The sequence below is a fragment of the Rhea pennata genome, chromosome 28 (genome assembly GCF_028389875.1).
Source record: "Rhea pennata isolate bPtePen1 chromosome 28, bPtePen1.pri, whole genome shotgun sequence".
NCBI lineage: Eukaryota > Metazoa > Chordata > Aves > Rheiformes > Rheidae > Rhea > Rhea pennata.
The window spans coordinates 4399879-4421041 of NC_084690.1; the positions used below are offsets into that span (position 1 = coordinate 4399879).

General features: G+C 36.5%; 1 protein-coding gene across 5 annotated transcripts in view; it reads left to right on the forward strand.

Moving 5' to 3' along the window:
• The window catches only part of UNC5D (unc-5 netrin receptor D), a 129580-nt gene that overhangs the window by 69014 nt on the left and 39403 nt on the right, over positions 1-21163 (forward strand). For all 5 annotated transcript variants that reach the window (XR_009960920.1, XR_009960921.1, XR_009960919.1 and 2 more), the window contains 2 exons: positions 19016-19196; positions 20009-20176. Coding sequence is in view for 2 of the 5 variants with exons in the window: in XM_062596761.1 (XP_062452745.1) it covers positions 19016-19196; positions 20009-20176 (349 nt within the window). In the remaining 3 variants the exon portion in view is untranslated. The remainder of the gene's footprint in view (positions 1-19015; positions 19197-20008; positions 20177-21163) is intronic.

Sequence of the window (21163 nt, forward strand, 5' to 3'; positions counted from 1 at the left end):
TTGATTTTTTTTCAAGTTAAGGAAGACCAGCCCTGTTCAACACTTGGATGGGAAATAACTGAGACAGCCAGTGAGCCTTGTTCTGTATCAGTAATTGTTACATGGAGTGCATGCGGGCACTGAGAAGTGAAGATTTCAAAACCTAATTCTGGCAATGTATCTGTGGCTCTGATCCAAGAACTAATTTCATTAGAGTTTGGATGAAGCCCTATATGAAAACATAATGGAAGCTTGTCTTCCATTTCATTAGATGCTGAATAGATGCTCAGTGTGGTATTGTTGGATTTTTTGGTTAATTTTGTTTTGTTTATTTTATCCATACTCTGCATGGACCTAGAAATGCAAACAGAAATCAGGCTAGAGAGGAGACTCATGCACCTTTCATGTTGTCATGCCAGTATCTGTCTGAATGCCTTGGAAAAGATTCTGATTCCATCAAGTTCAGGAACATTATTTTCCTGAAGAGCTCTTATTTCCTGTGCTTGCCATAGTCACAAGCTAATCTAGTGATTTATTTTTGACAATGGCTATGAATGACTGATACGGCCAAACCTCTAATAATACAGTACAGTTCAATAAGAGGCAGCACTTTACAACTGGAATTAATTTTAACTTCAGCTCAATTATTTATGTGAGCCTGCCTCCACTAACAACAGTATAAATCTTCATCACTGGATGAAGTCTAGTCACTTTTCAGATATTCTCACCTAAGTGATTTTAACCCATGCTAACTTTTCCTTGTTTAAAAATCAGTTAGTGGATTTCAGCTTATTTCTTAGTGAGCAGAGATACTTGTTACTAAATAAATCAGGGGTTCCCAGGCATGTATATGCCACTAGGTGCCAGCTATGGCAACCTCCTACTGTGCTTTGTGCCGGAGAAAGTGTTTGACTGAGTTGCAGCATCAGGGGTCCACATTTGAGAATTTCTGAGATGTCATCATCACCTACATCTCTGCCAAAGGTGCCTCTTGGTACTAATCTTTCGGGGTAGGAGGACAAGGCTGAGATCATGTAGTGATAAAGACCAACCAAACTTCACTGAGTGAGATTCTCTGGAGGGAATTCTTCTAGATCTTTTTCTACCATCTCTTCTAGCATGAGTAGGGCTTTAGTATCCCATCCATCAGTAGTGATGAAAATATCTGGATTAAGTTTGCTGTATGTATTAATTTCCACAGACAATATATATATTAAAAGAAGTTAGGAGAATATGGATTAAATGCTTGGATTGTGGTTTAAATGTATCCAAACTTTATGTAGTTTAAAACTTTGCTTGTATGAATTAATTTATAAATAATGGAAGCTAATGTAACATTGTCAGTGCTCTGCATGCTCACATGGTTCAGTTTTAGTAAATAGTTTTTAAGCTGAATAATACACTAGTAAAAGCAAACAATCAAGGAGGACTTCAAATAAAGAACTGCAGTATTCTAATTCAGCTTTAATGCTATAAAGGCATAAATCAAAAGCACCAAATCCTGATGAGGCAAGCACTGATTTTAATGTTGCTTTGAAATGCACTCTACTGTCTTGATTCATTTAGCAGCAAATTTCATTTGTTGCTTGTGTCAGCTATGTCTTAAGTAGCAGATACATATAAGCAGCATCTCTCTAAATCTGTGATCCCTTTCCAAGAATTTGATGACAGCCTTCGTGGAACTAAAGTCCATCTCTTGTGTGTGAAATATTATTAAACATGTCTGATTTTACTACTGATAAATCCTCATTTGGCAACAGCAGTCACAAAAACTGAGTAAGTGAATTTTGAATTCTGTAGCAGTAAGCATAGGCAGGATTGGCCCCTACCTCTAAGTCTAACAACACGTACCACATACCATCTGTTCTGGAACACCTTAGCTCTGCTCCTAGGTCATGCTGCCTCTCAGGTTTTATGCAGGTCAAGCAATTAGCTGTCTCCAGTGCTGTAGTCCACTCTATTTCTGTCTCTGCTGCCTTCATTAGCAGGTTTCCAATCTCTGTAGTTTGCCTCTATGTAGAAAGGAACATAAGGAAATTTGGCATGTCTCCACTTTGAGAGGTTGCTGGGGGGTAGGGCACTTTGGGTACATTGCCACTGCAGTAAGAGTGAGAAAACCTAAATCCTGACAGATTTAGAAGATACTTTAAATTCTCATGCATTGGCATGGGAAGCAAAGCAGAGTTGGTGAGCAGCTGTGCTTATAGGCATCAGCACTAACCCAAATAAATTTAGTTTTTATGAGCTAAACATCACAACAAAAAAGAAAATCCAGCGTTTAAGCTGAGCATGTGATAATCCCCTGCTGTGGCAAATGCTGATTTAAATATAAGAGAGCCTCTGCTGGCAAAGGTTTGGTGGGACCAGAGCCATTTCTTTCACTGTTGCTGCAGAGCTGGCCTAGGGAAGAGACAATTCTGGCTTTCAATCTGCACAACAGATTTTCCCCATAGACGTGTTTATTAATTGTGTGCAATAGGGGCCTCATTTAGCTTGGAGTGTATGTGAAAAGGCTGCTGTAGTATATCATAGGAGTTGGCTAAATTCTCTGTTGAGGCATTAATGCCCAAATCATGAACAACTTCTGATGGAAGAGAAAGGAAACATCTGGGGCTGCTAAGGCAGGTAGGTGTCAGTCAGTCACAGGTGATCACCATAAACAATAGAAAGTAGAAAGTACTTTGCTGAAGTGGAATTTCAATCTAGTTTTCTTGTACAAGCCCTGTAGCTCTTACTGGTGCTAGGATGGGACATGGATTGTTGCTGGAGATGAAGCTTGAAGAGTCTTCAGGTAGCCTGTTTGCCAAACTGAAAGCCTTACATATGAAACTAATTCCAAAATCTTACATATAGCTTCTTATTATTTCTGAAACAGAGTTAACTCTGAAAAACAATCTCAGAGGAATGCGTAGGAGAAGAGTTTGAATCACTGTGTAGGCAAGATCTGATAGCTTTTCTGTTCACAGACAGAGAAAGAAAGAAAACCTGGTCCAGCCAGTAAATGGGTAGATTGATTTCTAAGCTACCTCTGGAAAACCTGAATTATATAGGCCCTGGGTATATTCAAAAAAATCTTCACTGAGCTCTCTGAAGATGTATCTTAGCTGAGATATTACTTGCCTGTTCAGTCATTGGGTCACCTTGGGGTGACCTTGGGGTCACCAAAAAAAAAGAAAGAAAGAAAGAAAGAGAAAAAGCATATGGAGGGCTGCCCTGTCCACGTATGTGAGATCATGTTTATGTCTGTGTGAAAACAAGTCAGGGGATTTTGTAGATCATCTGTTGACTAGTTATTTCTGAGTTCATGGTTTTGACAGTATTTTTAGCAGAAAAGCTCTGAATCTGATTACACTGCTTCCCGACTCTGATCCCAGCTATCTTCTGTGTCATCAGATTTGGCATGCAGTGCTGATAAAGTGCACACTTCAGGCATTTTCACAGTTGTGCCTACTCTGCTTCCCTTTCTGATAATTCTGAATGCACAAGAAAGCAGTGAATTAGAAGGGTGTGCTTGAAAGCAATAGCTGCAAGGTAGTATAGGCAAAACAGATGTTCCAAAAGTGAACATTGATAGAACTCGCATGAAGGTGCCTCCTCACCTTCTGAGTCAACTGAAATCAGTAGAAGAAACTGAGTAATTATACATGAGACACAATGACAGAAGACCTCAGGTACTCCAGAGAAGTTGTATCTAACAGCTAGAAAGATTGATGGACTCAGTATAGTGGCTTTTGGAAAAGAAGGGCTCATTTAATATCTGTCAACCAACAGTTTGTAAATAACCTAACTAGCCTGTTGTTACCAGAGAAAGAGAGAGCAAGAATTGAAGTACTATAGAGGAAAACCTGTTCAAAAGGAAAACAGTATTTAAAAACAAAAAAGAGAAAAGGTGTTATGTTGCCTGATGGATTTTGTTAGTCTCTCCCGATTTCCCTCCTCCCACTTCCCAAATTCTGGGGCATCTTCTCTTGGTTCATTCTAAACCTGAAAAAAGGTTTATCAAGAGACAATTGTGCAGGCCATCTTGAGATCTCTCAAGGAGTAATATGCTGAAGTCAGAGCTACAGTGTAATTCTGTCAACAAGTAGTACAAACTGATGCTTTCCAGTCATGTAATTCAGGTGTTCTTAAAGAAGTGCTCCATTTTATAGACTAAAATACGTAATGAGACCTTCTGTTTCTTTTCTTATACTTAAGTGAATTTTCTGATGCATTCTTTTCTTCTCAACTGATCTTTACTTTGATTTTTTTTTTTTCCCTCTAAATGGTTGCTCTCTAGTCTGTTCAGTTTTTTGAAGCTTCTCTTATTTGGCAGGGAGGGGTAAAAAAAAAAAAAAAAAAAAAAAGATCCTCTCTTTTGCTGCATTTGACAAACTTCTTGTTCTCCATATGTATTTGGAATATTAGATTTTTTTGTCTATTCTCCATTGTTTAAAACTTTTTGAAATAATTCTTTTTTTAAAGTGCATACTCTTTGCTTTTCCTTTTTCTTTCCCTCCAGCACACAGTTGGTTTCCCCTTGGGCCTCTATTGGTATAACACAGTATTTGCATGGCTCCGGTTACAGGACTGGGGAGCTAAGGTGCGATATTGTACTTGATGTCATGTACAGTCCAGTAAAAATCTTTTTGATGCTGCTGCATTTAAAAAGAAAGGTTCTGTAACCCTTTACATGTAGATTCACAGAGGTATCTAAAGCAATTGAGCACTGTTTCTCTCTTTTTTAGAAATCTCAGATTTAAATTGGTACACAAAGAGGTGGAGAGTCAACCTGAGTTTCCAAAAATGTATTAGGCCCTTATCCTTGAAAAATACATGTACTGCTTTTTTTTTTTTTTTTTTTTGATGTATTACAGTTCTGCCATTAACATGATACAGTGCTGTTCATACCTATTATCTTTACTATATAAAGCAACTTTGGAAAGATTTCATATCCATAATGCTGGCAGGTTGGTCAGCTTAATCATACCTTAGTATTTTCCTGTACTCTTGCCAAAGGATATTTTCTTTTCTATTAATTTTAAGAACATACAGAGTGCTGGAGTTGCTGTCTCTGTGTCAAACTCAATTACTTTCAAAGTAAAACAATGAAGAATTTGGACAACTTGATTCTGTCACTTGTGCAGCTCTGTACCGGCTTAGATGTAGCATCTGGAATCAATATGATTAATAGATCCTGGTGCTTTGGGATAGAGTCAGCAAACAGAATAAATTATAACATCCTTTCCAGTTCATTGATGGTAATTCCTTCTTACTGTCTGATTCTTGATAGCCATGATGTTGTAGTCTGTGACTGTTGTCAAACCAATCTTGAACCATTGCCTGGAAAGTGCTCAGTCAATACCCATTTAGTTAAGTTTGGGATAATGTGTTCTGTATATTTCACTTTATTACTGCTTCAGAATGTAAAATATTACTACTTCTGGGTATGGGAGCAAAAATAAATGCTTGCTTTTTTAGCTAGTCATCTCCTTAAACAACTTGTTTTAGTACCTTTCACTATTGGGGCAGGTGTTGTGGTATGTTGGGGTATGTATGTGGTATGTTCTAACATATTAGACATGTGTTTTCCATCACTGACACCAGGGCTTTGAAATTCTCAAGGTGTCATAGGTTGTTCCTGTTTAATTCAATGGACTTGATAATCAGTTTTTTAAATGCTGTTTTAATTGGACAGCCAGCTTCCATATTTAAATTAACTATCAAAGGGAGTTTCTGTGACCTTCTTGAGACCTGGATTTAATGTGAACTTAGTATATCGTAAATTTGAAGAATGATGTGGAACTGGTAATTTTGTAAAAATGGAGCAATTCCAATAACTGTCATGGAAATAAATGTAGTTAGCTAGTGGTGAATTCTATCATCTTCAGTAGTTAATGTGGATTTATACTGTTCTTCAGAAAAGTCAAGCTCTTTCTATTGAAGCTGCATATAAACCATGGTATTTGAGATAAGCATTTATAAACCTCTAATTTTCATTAAATAAATAAAAACTAAAAATCTTTAGCTTACTAGACAGTGCTTGCCTCTGTCAGAACAGTGCTGCAGTGATCATGCTACTAACTGTGAGACCTGCAGTTTTGTGGTCAAATACAGTATTAGCTTAGGGGAGCCAAATCCCAACTTGAAATGTCTGATGGAAAACTCTTTTGAAGCCCATTGCAATGTATGAGGTGCAAATCTGAGCAGAAGTTGACATTAAAATTTATTTTAAATCTCTTTTTTTATAAATAAATACTCTCTGAAACTAAACTTCTGAAAAGTTTGCGATATTTATGAGCATTAGCAGCAACTTACAGATTTTTCTACAACTACTTTTTATAACAAAAGGGCAGCTGTTGTGCTAAACAGTATTACTCATGAGTGTAAGCTTGTGTTGATTTGAGCACTCTGCTGAGGTTTCTAGAATACTCTGAAATATCTTTATCATTTAATGTATTTTTAAAGTTTTAAATGTGTTGTATCTGGTGCTACTTTTTCAAATGTATACCATAAATTTTGACATTTTAATGGACTACTGTAGATGTTCTAGTGAATATCTGCATGAGTTCTGATGGTTTATTTACCACTATGGGTTTTAATGGAAATGTAAAATAATTTCTCCTTTGGGCAGTACATATTCTGTTGCAAATATATCAACAAAATGTGAAACCCACATAAAATTCAAAAGCTGCAAGTATTCCAAAAGTAGTGAGAGCCATTGCTGCCTATTTTACATAGGCTTGTATATTTATGGAACTTGTACACATACTGTAAAATGTAATATAGCAGGATAACTGTATTGTAATAAACCACAGGCAAAAAAGGCTGGTGAATTATAGTCTTCAATGAATCTTGTTTCTAGTTATAGAAAACAGTATGATTACTAAATGCAAACAGCATGCATTTTATGCAGTTAGTTATAGATCTTGCATGTTGTGTCTTGAATATCAATATTTACTTTACTTCCAAGGTACATTAGTTACAAACACAATAAGTGTCTTCCATTTTTCACCAAAGACATTTTACTTTCAAGTCTGAGCTCAGTATGTGCAATATGTTTCAATGATTTTTTTATCTAATGTAGGTTCTTCCTAAAGACTAGTTTTACTTAAGCAACTACTGCAGCCAACAGTGACATTTTTTAAAACTTGTAAAATTAATGGAAGTTGTAAGAACCCTAATAGTCAACTTACACATGACAAAATTAGATCACATTGCATTAGGAACAATGAAAGTCAATTCCTCGTTCATTGTGAAGGAATTAAGGAAAATTAAGGATATGCCTTTGCATAGAACTGGTAGTCTTTTTAAAATGTTGTAAGTATTTTAGCATTTTTTATTAGCTATATGGCTGTATATGTTTCAGAGCAACACAGCCAATTATATAAATTGAGATACTCAGTTATGTAGCTTAAACTAATGGTCAAAAATTTTTTTTTTCTGTTTGCTTTCTTACAAGTGCCTTTTTTAAGATATGATTGCTAAACTATTCAATGTTGTTCTGGGATGTATTTTTGATGCTCTTTTTTGGACATCAGCAACTCTGAAATGTTGTGGAAAGCCCGTATTGACAACTCAATGCTTTTTTTTCTAATGCTTGTTCTCTCCTTGTCCTCTAATATTATCCTTGTTTCTGCTGCAGACAGCTGACCAGCAAACAAAGATCCCTTTTAAAACATATCTGATCGAGCAAACAAGGTCAGCTATCTACACTGCGTAAGTCACTTGTGGCTACTGAGCCTCCCCATAGAATAAAGTCTTGAAAACACTTTCTTTTTTTCAACATCAGTATTAACACAGTGACATATCCTGATTTAAGTGAAGCAAATAAAGTAAAACAACCTATCAGTTTTTGACCCTCTCACATTAGTGCCCATTTCTCTAAACTGCACTCTCACAATCGTAACAGGAGCAGCTGTATTCTGTCAGTTAGGTCTAATACCCTAATCTAGAACAGGGAAAACGAGGGATGAAAAAGCAAGATGTCCTTGGAGTAGAGCATTTCCATATCTGTTGCATTTCACTGCAGATTCAAATGTTACTACTAGAATGTGAGTATCTTTTACTGAATGGCAACCCATGTCCTCTTAAGTAATTTTGTTTTGAATAGCCTTGTGTTCTGTAATGTGCAGTGCAGGAGTACAGAAGTCGCTCTGGTAATCAAGACTAGGAGACCACACAGACAACCAAAGGGAAGTAATTTATTGCTTGTAGTCTTAGAACATTTATCCTGAGCTACAGAATGCAGTAGCCAACACTCTTGTCTCTGAATTGTGGTTTCTGGTAGGTTAACTCCTGGAGCATACATTATTTGTTAATGAGTTAGAGATATTGGTAGAAAAGTTACCAAAAATACTGCAATTTTTTTAACACAGCACAGTGAAATAAATGGAAATGAAATAACCTGTAGTTACCTCAAATTAGAATGGGGGGGGGGAGGGGGAGAGAATTCCGTAAATGACTAGTAGTGAATACTCAGCTAAGCTCATTTCCTTTGGGATAATCAGTTAAGTGAGAAACTGTGGTCCAGTGTAGATACTATTGACTCAGACATAAGTAGCTGAAGTTCTAAGAGTTCATAGCTGGAAAGTATTCCCCACCTGCAAACTGGGATTAATAATACCCACTGCTCTGAAAGTGTTTGAATCAAAGATGCATATGAGAAGTGAACAGTGTTTACGTTGACAGTGACCTGGAGGGTGACGCAACTCCAGCTGAATAGTACTTGTGATCCTGCATCTGTGAAGTGCAGTAAGGGTAAAGACACTGACTGCTTTATCGGCAGCGCTAAAGCACGGCAGTGCATTATCTGCAGTGTTAAGTCTACTGGTAATTGATAAAAACATGGTTTTGTCTCTCGATCCATCCAGTTTTTAAATCAATAAGAATGTGATCTGATAAAGAGGCATGATTCTTCACTGCCTTACTCCATTTCCATTTTTGTAAGTTTGTGAAATGATAATTAATCAGAATGTCGTGCACTCTGTAAGAGCCTGATGAAGGCATGAACTACAAAGCTGGGAAATCTGGAGCCAAATGTAGATTTTAATACTTAACCACCTTGGAAAAATGCCAAATAATAATGATGAATAGTTAAAACAACAGTTCCTCATATGTTCTTTTTAAAAATTGTTTATGCTATGTATGTTTAGCAATATGAAGAAAAATTAGATTGCTGGAAAGTATAATTTTGTAAAGGATTAGTACTAAAATTACTGTTTACTGGCAAAGAGACATTATGAATGTATTTATTTTCTCTGTTGATTCTGGAAACATTTTCCCTTAATCATCCAAGTATCATGATCTATAAGATCAAACTATCACTTCTGATTGTTTTTGTGTTGACGATATTCCCATTTTCAACTACTGATTTTGCTCCTTTTTTCCTCACAAGTTTAATATGGTTAATAGTTCCTAATATATTCCTATATATTATCCTAATATATTAGGATATCTTAATATATTAAGAACTGCTATTAGGAATTAGGTTAGTAGTTCCATATGCGTTATTACAATGACCGGAGTGCTACAGTACCTGATCTTGCAAGGACAGTTAGGCACAGTAGTTACTCTGACAGAATTGGAACAGCTCTGCAATAGTTTATGAATACTGTATGCTGACCTGGTTATTAGGGTGTTTACTGTAATGTATTTTGTTTAATGAGAGAAGTTGTTATCAGGAAGCAGAGAGGGAAGGGAAACAGTACCTCAAAATTAAGCTTTCCCAGTGAGAAAACTTGCAGCTTTTAAAGAGAAAAATACCTGAATGATTATCTTTGAAGACTTCTTAGTGCTTGGCTGCAGCCAAATTGCATATAAGGCCAAGGCTTGTAAACTGTGAATTCAAAAGAACGCTATTTAAAATAAACACTTTCAACGGAAAGATGATTACAAAGGGACACTGACAATTCCAATCTGACCTGCATAAGTTATCATTTAAATCTGATAAATCTTCAGGGGACAGAGGCTTTCATATGAAGGTTATTGTTCAAAAACACCCCTTCTCCCTGAGTATCAGCATAAGAAAGCGGTCTGGTCGTTCTAGCCATCCAAACCTTCTACAGGAACTGGAGTGCTAAATGTAGTCAGCCTTGCTGGCTAAGCATGACTGATGCCTACTGCTCAGGGTCTGGAAGAGAGAACTGTGGAATTCACTTTTGCTGAGGGGAAGCAAGACTTAGGAGTGTTCAGAGATGCAACTATCTCAGGTATGATTATAGAAAGCAAATAATAGTGACTATTGTTGTAGTCTGGATCATACTCCCTACTTAATGTGCTATCTAAGCAATACTCTTGATACTGAGTTTTCAAAAATTTGGGCCTCTATACTAAATTTTCTCGAGAGCACTAATCTGAAGTGTGGGTGGGGATACTTTTTTTTTTTTCTTTTTTTTTTTTTTTTTTTTTTTTTTTTTGGTAATGCCATGCAGTCATGTTTGATCAGTAGCAGATAAAAGTGCAGGAGCAGAGATCTCTTTATTTGTATCCTTTGTTTTGAATTACTGTAAGCTTTCTGTGATGATTTTCTTATCTATAAAAACTTGCTATAAATGTGATACTGCATATCAGGATGCCATGTTAGCAAAACACTGCACACAACATTTCCAATAATCTTATCTAAAAATGTTTTTTCAGTGTCAACTGTACATATAATTACTATCCAAATGTCTGTGCACTGAAAAACAAATAAAACTTGACTAGTGGCACCATAAACAGCATTCCCGGAGGCTTTAACTGTTGGTTTCTTTCTAACCATCTTGATTCAGAGTAATGAGAAATACAGTGTGTATTGCATACTGTTAAACCAAGATCTGTGTATTAATACATATCTTTAAATTCTGGGTTACCTAGAAAAAGAAAAGCACTAGATGAATCCCATCTAATCTGCTCACCTATCTTGTGAAGTTTTATAGTAAAGGGACTGGGGTTTCAGTTTCAACCAGATAATTTATTTGTTGCTTAACAGATAATAGCTGAAGTCAAGTCATCTCTGAACACCCTCCACTGGAGAAGCAGCATATAAACCCGCACAATAACCTTTGGCTTTATTAACAGTGATTCATTCATAATTTTTTGCATGAAGTTAAAAAATAGCATTTCAATTAATTTTAGAATCTTACTCCTCCAAAAAGAGAAATAAACTTATTTGGGGATCCGACTGCATCTTTAACAATCGGACAATGTACGATTAGCAGTGGTATACTCAGCAATGTATCTTATATGCAGTCTCAAAATAGCATGGCTGAATCAACCCAGTGCACACTTTATCTTTACCACTGCAACTGAAGATGAACATACAGCCTGTCACGTTTGTCATTGTACTGACTGAAGGGCATATATGAATTGCTTTGTGACTCATCTCTCCCATGTTAGCCTTCTTCCCCTCCTCTGGATTATTCAGCAAAATCAGTTTTTAGTAGTGATTTCAAAGCCCACACAGAAAAATGCTTGTTTTATTGCAAACTGGACATAACTTAAACTGAGTTACAAAAGAAAATACAGTGTTAGTGTATACCACACTTAAGAGAATATGACCTCTCTTGGCTTCCCTTGCTAGTTGAGGTTTAGGTAATAAATACATTAGCTATGTGCCACATAAAGTGAAACAATAAAGAAAACGTGCATTAGCAGCATACAGCTCTTGAATTTTCAGATGATTCTTCTTGCAACAACTGAGTGCATCTTTTCAAAGAGAAGATTCCTGTGCTGCTTTTCACAGTACAGCCCACAAAAGCTCAGGCTGATTTATGAGTTAGTCAGTGTGTCAGATTTATGTAATGAGATTATATATTCAATCTAATGAAGGAAAAATATGCTTACTAGAACAGTGTGACAACGCCGTGATTAAATGATTCTGTAACAGTATTCCCTCAGTGGATTCATTTAAAAAATGCAGCAGGTACAGTTGACCTGCTTCCTGTGTGTTGCTAGTGAAAGGCTCCTTGCAAGGAAGATTAATGTTACGATCGTGTTGATAAAATAACTATGTGATAATAAAGGTAGATATGAATGGTTTGTAGCTGGCAAACTGGCTGTTGTTTTTGGTTAATCTCTCGTGATGATTTATGCTGTTGGGAAGCTGCTTCTGCATATTTGTTCAAGTTTTAGGGTGGAAAGCAAAATAGAACTGTAGCAAAGATATGTTGCCACCTTAATGCATGTAACTGAAGCACCTGCCCTGCCTTTAGCCTTTACTTGTCCGTTCTAGCCTACCCAAAGGAAGATTTCTCAACCTTCACACACCTGAATTCTTAGAGGAAAGAGTTCTGTGGTAGATTGCAGTTTTGAAGGGAATATATTTTGCTCCTTTCCCTGAAACATTACAGGACATTGCAAAAAGCCATTTTAATAAGGATTTTTTTTAAAGGTTTGGCAATATGACACCTAAATCAATGATAAGGTAGGAAAAGCCTTTTTTTAGGCAAAGCCTGAGCTGATAGTATGGGAGAGAATATTCACAGAAGCTAACATTAGCCTAATGATATAGTCTTCGTGGGCCTGCTCTGTGGTCAGTGGGGAAAGCGTTTTCTCCACTTGATTGGAAGCAGATACCAAAAACACCCATTCTTAATCATGGTGTGGAGGAGAACCTATTTTTTTTGTTAAAATCAATTTTTGGAAAAGTCTTTCCTTCAAGTATGTTTTGTTCTCTGGTTAAAAAAGAAACGCTTTCAGTGAGAGATGAGCTATTTCAATGTTTTGGAAATTCTCAGACTTTCTTTTTTCCTTTTTAACAAAAAGTTGGATTTTAGAGAAGAAAACGCATATTCCTACTTCTTTTGTATATATAGCAGCATAATGTTTGTTGTTAGGGAGTTAAGAGCTGAAGTAGAGATGCCTTTTGTATTATTTATATTGAATTAATTAAGTACATTGATATGCAACAGGGGAAATGGCACTGGAATCAACTTTAAGATGTTCTCTGTTCTGTGGTTGTCGCTATAGGGATGTGAGAAGAATTAAGAGCCAAAAAGAGGTTCCTCTGAGTATTTCATTAATGAGGTTTTGTCAGTTTGGATAGTTCGGTTTTGTTAGTTCAAAATTTTATGTTGAAACTTTATTCCTCTCTGTTTAAAGTTGTAGGGAAGATTTTTTTTTTATTTCAAAAACAGATGAATATGTCAAAAATTACTTACAAGGGACATAGACATATATGCATCTACATTCCAGAATACTACTTGTTGCATTGCTTTTCACATGGTCTTCAAATTTGTCTCTTTTTTTCCCTTTCTACCCACAAAATGCACTCTTGTGCTGTATGTCATAGGAATATTTACATGTAATTTTCCCATATATAGGTGTATTAATAGTTCTTCACTAAACATGCTTTTTGATAATATTTATTACCAGATGCACAGTTCTGATCCTTGCAAACTAAGGCTAGTGTTACTAATGACATGACAATGTGAGTCTTCCCAACAGTAGACAGATGTATAGATGAAAGGGAGAAACTTGAGAATAAAGAAATGAGAACAAAAAAATCTTGAGCATTCTTTTAAGCTAGTGATATAACATGAGGTTACAAAGCAGGTCATTGCTTTTAAACTAATACCTGGTCAGGTGTAGCCAAATATCTGAAAAGATTTTACTGTCATTGTCTTTTTAAAATTCGCTGTTTGATCAAACTCCTCGCTGCATTACCTTTGGTTTTGTCAGGTTCATAAAAAGACTCTGCCTCAGTGCAGAGGAGGGATGTGAGGAGGAATTTCTTCCCTGTGAGAGTGACAGAGCACTGGAACAGGTTGCCCAGAGAGGTTGTGGAGTCTCCTTCTCTGGAGATATTCAAAGCCTGCCTGGATGCAACCCTGTCTAACATGCTCTAGGGGACCCTGCTTGAGCAGGGGGGGTGGACTAGATCTCCAGAGGTCCCTTCCAACCTTACCGATTCTGTGATTCTGCAAAGGAAGCCTAACATACCAGAGATGAGCGATTTGTGTTTAGTGTAATTATCTACAATCTCATGAGCAGCAATATACCTATTTATTCATTGCATTTTCTACCATACTTTCTGCTGTACTTACATTTAGAATATGAAGTGGATCCAGCAGTGTTATTCAAAAGATACAAATACTGGCTTATTCTCTCAGAACTTAATGAACAGAGATAGTGGCAGAGGTATATCAAGAAGGTTAAGGATGTATTTACTACTTTCTCCATTTAAGAGGTAGCATACTTAAAATCTGTAAATAGACTGTGCTGTAAGAAATATTTGTGCTGCCCTAAGTCAGGTGTTGACCTTTCCCGTCTTAAAATCATGAAGCATTTATCTTGCATCCAAAAAGCAATTGATTCCCTCTTCAAGAAGAGCTGACATTCTAACTATATTATCTCTGAAATATGTGTACTCTGGTTATTGACCATATGAGAAAGTTGGATGTTATATTTAAAGGGCAGGATAGAGTAATCCAAAAGCAGGAGTATGAAGGTGTTTTGTCTTCTGATCTATAAAATTACTGTGTGTGCCCAAAGGATTCTGGGTTGTATTATTCCTGTTGGGTATTATCTCTTTATATTCTCGAGCAAAATACACTAGGAAGAATAGAGAATTTAGTTATGGGCAGTCAACTCTCAAGATGTTTAAGTAAAATCCAGCATTTGATGAAGAACCCTTGATACACCAAATCATTTAAGGCTTGTGACTGGTCTCTGATGTACAGTCTTACCTTTAGGATTTAAATAGTAAATTTTGGCATTAAAAACAAACAAAAAACATTTCTATTACTGTAAATAAGAATATTCTTAAACTGCCTTTTTACATGAATTTTAACAGTTGTAGAGCCTCCCCATGAAATTTGGCAATAGAGAAATAATGCTTAACTAGAAGAGTATTATTTCCTCACCTGCAGTCCGTCAGCTTTTTCATTGAATTACACAGATGATGCCTGTGCAAAGGCCTAACACAGTGCCCTTCAAAGTGGAATGACATGCCCCAAGTGACAGTTGCCATCAGGCTCAAAAGCAGCTGAGGGTTTGGGGCGTAACATTCCATTATGTCTGGTTGAGTTTGGATAAGCTTTATTTTTAAAGAGAGAGTTCTCTAACCCCTATCATAATCTACCTGGGATAAGGTGTACTTAACTGATTTCATTTTGATAATGCTGTAAGCTGGTCTTTGATAATTGCTTCCTGTAATTGGAACAAATTTATTATTATGCTAATTCACCTACTGCTGCCCAATACATACCAGCAGAGTTAATCCGTATCTGCCCCTGCATTACTTTTCTAGATCATTACGTGATTAGCCTTTGTTAAAGTTGATGGGAGTATTTTAATTCTGAGCAGGTTAATTTCTGGGGAAAAACTCCTGGATTCCATGTATAAACTTAGCGGAATAATACAGTCATTTTTAGGTTTAGTTCAAGATAGAAAGGTGTAAGATCTTCAGACAGACTTAAAGAAGGAAATGTATTTTAAGTGTGTTAAAAGCTGACAGTCAGTGCTGACCTCCACTGACAGCAACAGATAAAGCAACAGAAGTAAAAGGCTGATGAGTTTTGAATCCACTCCTCAGAGATCCCAGGTTGGAAATTCAAACACAAGCCTCATTTCAGTATGATGACATGGTTGGTTTCTTTGTTGCCTTTATTTCATTTGATTGATGTGGGTGAATGTGTTGAAATTCTCAAAAGAAAGCTTGCATCACTGCAGGTAACAACAATCTTGTCATCCAGACTTCCATAAATTTATCAGTTTATCCTTTAAATTCAACCCTTAGTTTTTTGAAAGCATTAGTCTGCTGAGGTAAAGACAGTGAGTGAGTTTGAAATAGTCTTTTTTTGTTCAAGGAGGGTGGAAGCTAGAATTAGAGATTGAGAATTCGCAGTGTCATCAGGTCTCCTGATAAGAAGGAAAAGGCAATGCATGCTTTCATTTACAAATCATCTTTTGATTGCATATCTCAACACTTTCATGTTTATTTGCCTTCTGTTTAATGTTCTCCCTTCACACTGATCATCATTCTTTTAAATGCTTTGCAGTAATGTAAATAATTTTCATTCACTACTCCTGGCAGTCCTATGCTCAGTAAAAAAGTAGCCTGAGATCCCAAAGTGCTTGTTTAACAGAAATCACAACCATCAAAAACAAGGCTAACAATCCCCCCCAAAAACACCCCCACAAAACTGATGTGATGGTAGAGCCAAAATGCAAAATTTATGTGTATACTTGTGAAATTATGAACTGCAGTCTCCAGTAATACTAGTCAGGTTTGTCATTTCATTGAATATTGCTATGTGTGTTTGTCATTACACTGCGCACATTAGTTTAATTCTGACTGTGACCATTGAATTTCTGTCACTTGATTTACACTGGTTCTGTTATTCCATGATTTAAATTGCATTCCTGATTTTATTGAAACCTACTCTGATAACTAGTATTAAAGTTAATTGCACAAGAGGAACAGAAGAGTAGATGGATTACTTGATTGTTTCTTGTTTTACCCAGACTAAAGGGAAACGTGTTATAACTGGGTGAATATATCCAAATAGATATTATTAAGGAAGAGTTCAGGACTACTGTATTTGATAAGGTTGTTCTGCTACTACTCCAGAGCTATAGCTGGCCATCTTCAGTCAGTACAGCTCAAAGTGTCCGCCAGGTCATCTAAACTGGGGAATGAAAGGAAATGAGCATGAATGCTGGCCATGTGATTGCCTAGGATGTTTTTAGCAGTGGAAATTGGGGTGCCTGAACTACTGTGTGTTAAACTTGGGACACACCATGACTGACCAATATCTCCTGACAATACTAAGGAGAATAAAGTCAGGGAGTGGGACTTCTGGCTCAAAGTCTCCTCCACGTTTACTTAAACAATTCCATGGATCATCTCTGAGGCTGAACAACAGAGGGCAGCCTTCATGCATTGGCTTCTTTGATGTGCAGAAGCTTGCCCAGTAATTCACTGTCTGGATACTTCACCCTAAATGCTCATTCTGATGTGTACTGTAGCATACAAAGTCAAGTCCCCACAAAACTTTTTAAACTTTTGCAATGGAGATTGTTTAAAAAAAAAAAAAAAAATTTGAGCGGCAAGATAACAATGCAACAAAACGCAACATTATCATACAGCCTTTTAAGGATATAGAAATAAAAACAGGTTTTGAATATTAATGGTAACTTTAATGATATTTTATCTTTGTTACCATCATTGTTGGCTAATAATGTCAGTCAGGAGAGAAGAGTATATTGAACTAACATCTTTTGACTACTTTCTGTATTAAATGAATAATGTATTTCATACTAAGCTAATGCCTCCTTTAACAGACCTGTAAAGCAATCTGTTTATTTACTCCCAGAGTTACCACATAAGAAAACTGTGCCATAAACCCAGATTCTTTTCAAGATAAGTTCCCAGCTGACTGTGCAGTGACACAGAAGTGTGAGAAGCTATGGATATGTCAGTCGCACACCTTCTGTCCTCAGCTAAGCAAAGAGACTGATGCCACTGGAAGACAAACCTGCTGTCTGGCATGAAATCTAATTGGCTTTGATGGTCAGCTTTTGCAAATTTGTTTATAAGCTGGAAAATCTACAAATTGCAGACCATCTGCACAGAACAGTGTGCTAATGAATGCCTGTAGCTAGCAAATCCGTAAGCTCATTACCTCAAAGTTACAAGTCTTTCCACAAGTTCCCAAATGAGATTATTCATCTGTACTGAGATGAGAAAAGTATTTGACTTCAGGGTACGACGGTACCTCCTTAGATCTAGAAATGCTATTAAAATGAGTCATATTTGTTCAGCCTTTTAATAGCCTTTAGTATTTTTTTCTGCTTCTATTTTTAATATTTCAGTTCTGTAACAGCAGCTTAGTGTACCTTAAGTATTTTGTTTAAATGTTTCAAGTAGAGAAGTACCTTGCAGGTAATTTCTGGGTCTACTCAGAGAAACACTGGTAGGTGAACTAGAAGAGATGTATAGGAATATATTAAACACAACATTTATGTTCCTTGGCAACAAATACTAATGGCTTCCTGGTTTAAGAATGTTTATTCAAATTGAGTCTGTTAAGATGTAGCTCTTTCACTATGTGTGACTTGGAGCAAGTGAAGTGGAATTAATAATAATTATTCATGTATCATCGCTGGGTAGTATGAGACTTAATTGTTCATTGTACAATGGTTTGAACACATAAAGCAGTATATATCAAAAGCAGTCATCTTAAATGTTTATTTTTCTCTCTTGGAATTAAGAGGTTAAGATTTTCTTCTGTTTCCTTTGAATAAAAATCAATCTTGCTAAGTTACTGGCCCATGCCTACTGCCCCTGTAGTTTAAAAAAAAAATGCAATGGTCATTAGTTGATTTTCACTTAGACTGCTAATCTCATTTGGTTAGGTTTCTCTCTCTGCTCCCTGAATCCCAACAAGTACTTTTCCTATCAAAATAATAAGGACATTAGACTTAATGCATCAAGTCCCTTGGTTTGGCTTTACAGATTTACAGATATTTTTTTCACATTTTTCATTCTTTTAGGGAAACCGATAGTACTCGGACAAATTAATAGTTACAAAGGAAACAAAATGCAGGATATAGTTTCAAGAAGAAATACAGGGAAAATAATAAGATGCAAATATTTAAGAAAATGATTTCATGTTCAAGCTTTACTACTTATGGTAAAGAGAACCAGGAGTAAATGACATATTCAATTAGACCAACTCCCATGTGTTCTATCCTAGCCTCTGATTTCTAGGATTAAATCTTAAAGCTTCCTAACTACCTAACAGCACAAGGAAAACAGTGATTGATTCTTCTCCTTCTTTCTTTTTCCTATCCCCTTCTTTTCTTCCCTTCCCCCCCCCCAGTAGAACAAAGATAACTCCTCCCTTTTAATCCACATTACTTGCAACTCTGGAGGAGCTTTTTGTTTTGCCTCCCCCTGTGAATATCTGCCTTGTTGGGGACCATGTTTTAGCTTTGTAATAAAGATCAAAATGAAATTTATTAATTCCTTGAAATATTGGAATAATTTTGCAGACCTACTGCTTCCATCTTTTTTTTTTTTTTTTTTTTTTTTTCCTTATTTCATGATTTTCTCTTCTCCATCTTTCTGCAGGTGGAATGGCTAAAGAATGAGGAGCCCATTGATTCGAACCTGGATGAGAACATTGACACCAGAGCTGACCACAACCTCATCATTCGTCAGGCCCGTCTGTCTGACTCTGGGAACTATACCTGCATGGCTGCTAACATTGTTGCCAAGAGAAGGAGCATGTCTGCAACAGTTGTGGTATATGGTCAGTGAAAAATATTCAGTTATTATGAAGAAACTTAATGTGTGTGCTTACTGCTTGAGTACCCTGTATTTTTAACATTCAATTATTTATAAATCAAGTGGCTACCTTCATTGCTATTACGAATCTTAGTTTTGTTGCTCAAGGCTGAGATGATGCTTTTTTTACAGTGATTAGTATGAAGTTTTTGTTAAGTTATGTCAATAATAACAACCCTTGCTGCAGTTATTAATAAGATCCAACTAAATCACACAAATAAGCCTTTCCTGTTATCAGGAAATGCTTAAGCACGTGCCTAGGGAGGTGCCTAAGGGGTTGCCGTAATTGGATCTGGGGCGCTGCAGTGTACAAGCACTAACTAATGAATTAGATGTTACAAAGCAATAGAGAAAAGAGCAGAACATTTCCTTTATCGCCACTCCCTGTTGATCTCCTTGTTCATTAGAGAGTAACACTTTATTGATGGAGGTAGAGCATTCCTAAGCCACGCTATTAAAAAAAAAATTGTTTACCATTTAAGCAAAGCATATTTAAAAAGGATGCCTGCTTTTACCTCCTCAGAGTCCTTTCATCAGTGATTGCACCGTTTATCATATTGTTCTTCCAAAACAAATGCTTGCATTTTTTGACACCATGTCCTTTATGTAATTTTGTTCTGATACTTTATAGGTGCCAATGTTCCTACTTCACTTTGAATTTATCTGCAAGATGTGAAAATCAAAATCCTGCCTTAGAGTGAAGCGATCTGAGCACATTTTTCATTTAATGTCTCTTAATGCATCTACAGCAATGTCAAGCATGTGTGTGTTTTGCAGTAAATGGAGGCTGGTCATCATGGACTGAGTGGTCAAACTGTAATGCACGGTGTGGTCGAGGCTGGCAGAAGCGATCGCGAACCTGTACCAACCCTGCACCGCTCAACGGAGGTGCTTTTTGCGAAGGAATGTCAGTTCAGAAAATTACCTGCACTTCACTTTGTCCTGGTGAGATATCCACGATTTCTTCAAGACTAGCTTTAAATGTCACACTAAAAGAGCTCTTCTCACCTGAAATGCTTAGTAGACAATGATACTTTGCAGAGTCTATTAACATTAAAAAAGGAAATTGGAGGTAGTTGCATACTTATTCAGATTACAATTCAGAGCCTTGTGTCTTTTTTATTTTTCTTACAAGAGCAATAGTCACAAGCATCTTAGGGCCTGATCTGCCAGGTTTCTGAGTGCTTAAACTTATATTGAAGCAAACTAAATGCTCAAACACAAAACAGCAACTGGTTCAATATAAAGAATAATGTAAGGGGGGAGGGATGGATAAAGGAGGGAAGACATTTCAGTTTCAAGGACTAGACTTCACACTGGGAATTCTAACAGTTCTTTAAGTTGTGATGACATTGGTAATGCTAGAAAGAGAAATGCAGAAACCTGAGTTCAGGACCTCACTTAGATTATTGGTTTGCAGACCTGAGCTGAGGACTTCACTTAAAAGGATTATCTGTTTTGAAATATTTGCTTTAAAATATATTAACCTTTTAAAATTGAGCTTATGTTATACCTGGAGCAGTTACATCCCTGGACACCGTACATTTCCTTGTTTGTTCACCTGAAACCTCCCTTATTTGATTTTGGAGTTGATGTTTCACGTGTACAGCTAGAAAAAGTGGGATTGAATATGTGAAAGTTTTACAATTCAGACGGTCAGAGCTTAACCTACTTGGATTCTCTTGTAATCTCTTTTCTAGCCTAAATGAGTTTTTACATAGAACACATCCTAAACTTGGTTTTAAAGAATTTAATATTATTTATATTAGTTTCTGTGTTCATTTGACTTTTCCTCGATTTATGCATGAGAAGATGGGGATTGTGGACTTCCTTTTCATGTGGGACAGTGTCAGAGGCAGCTATAAATAAGTCAGCAAAGAAACATATTGATCCATTGTCTTGCTCAGGGCATTAGCTAGAGGCCGACAGGCC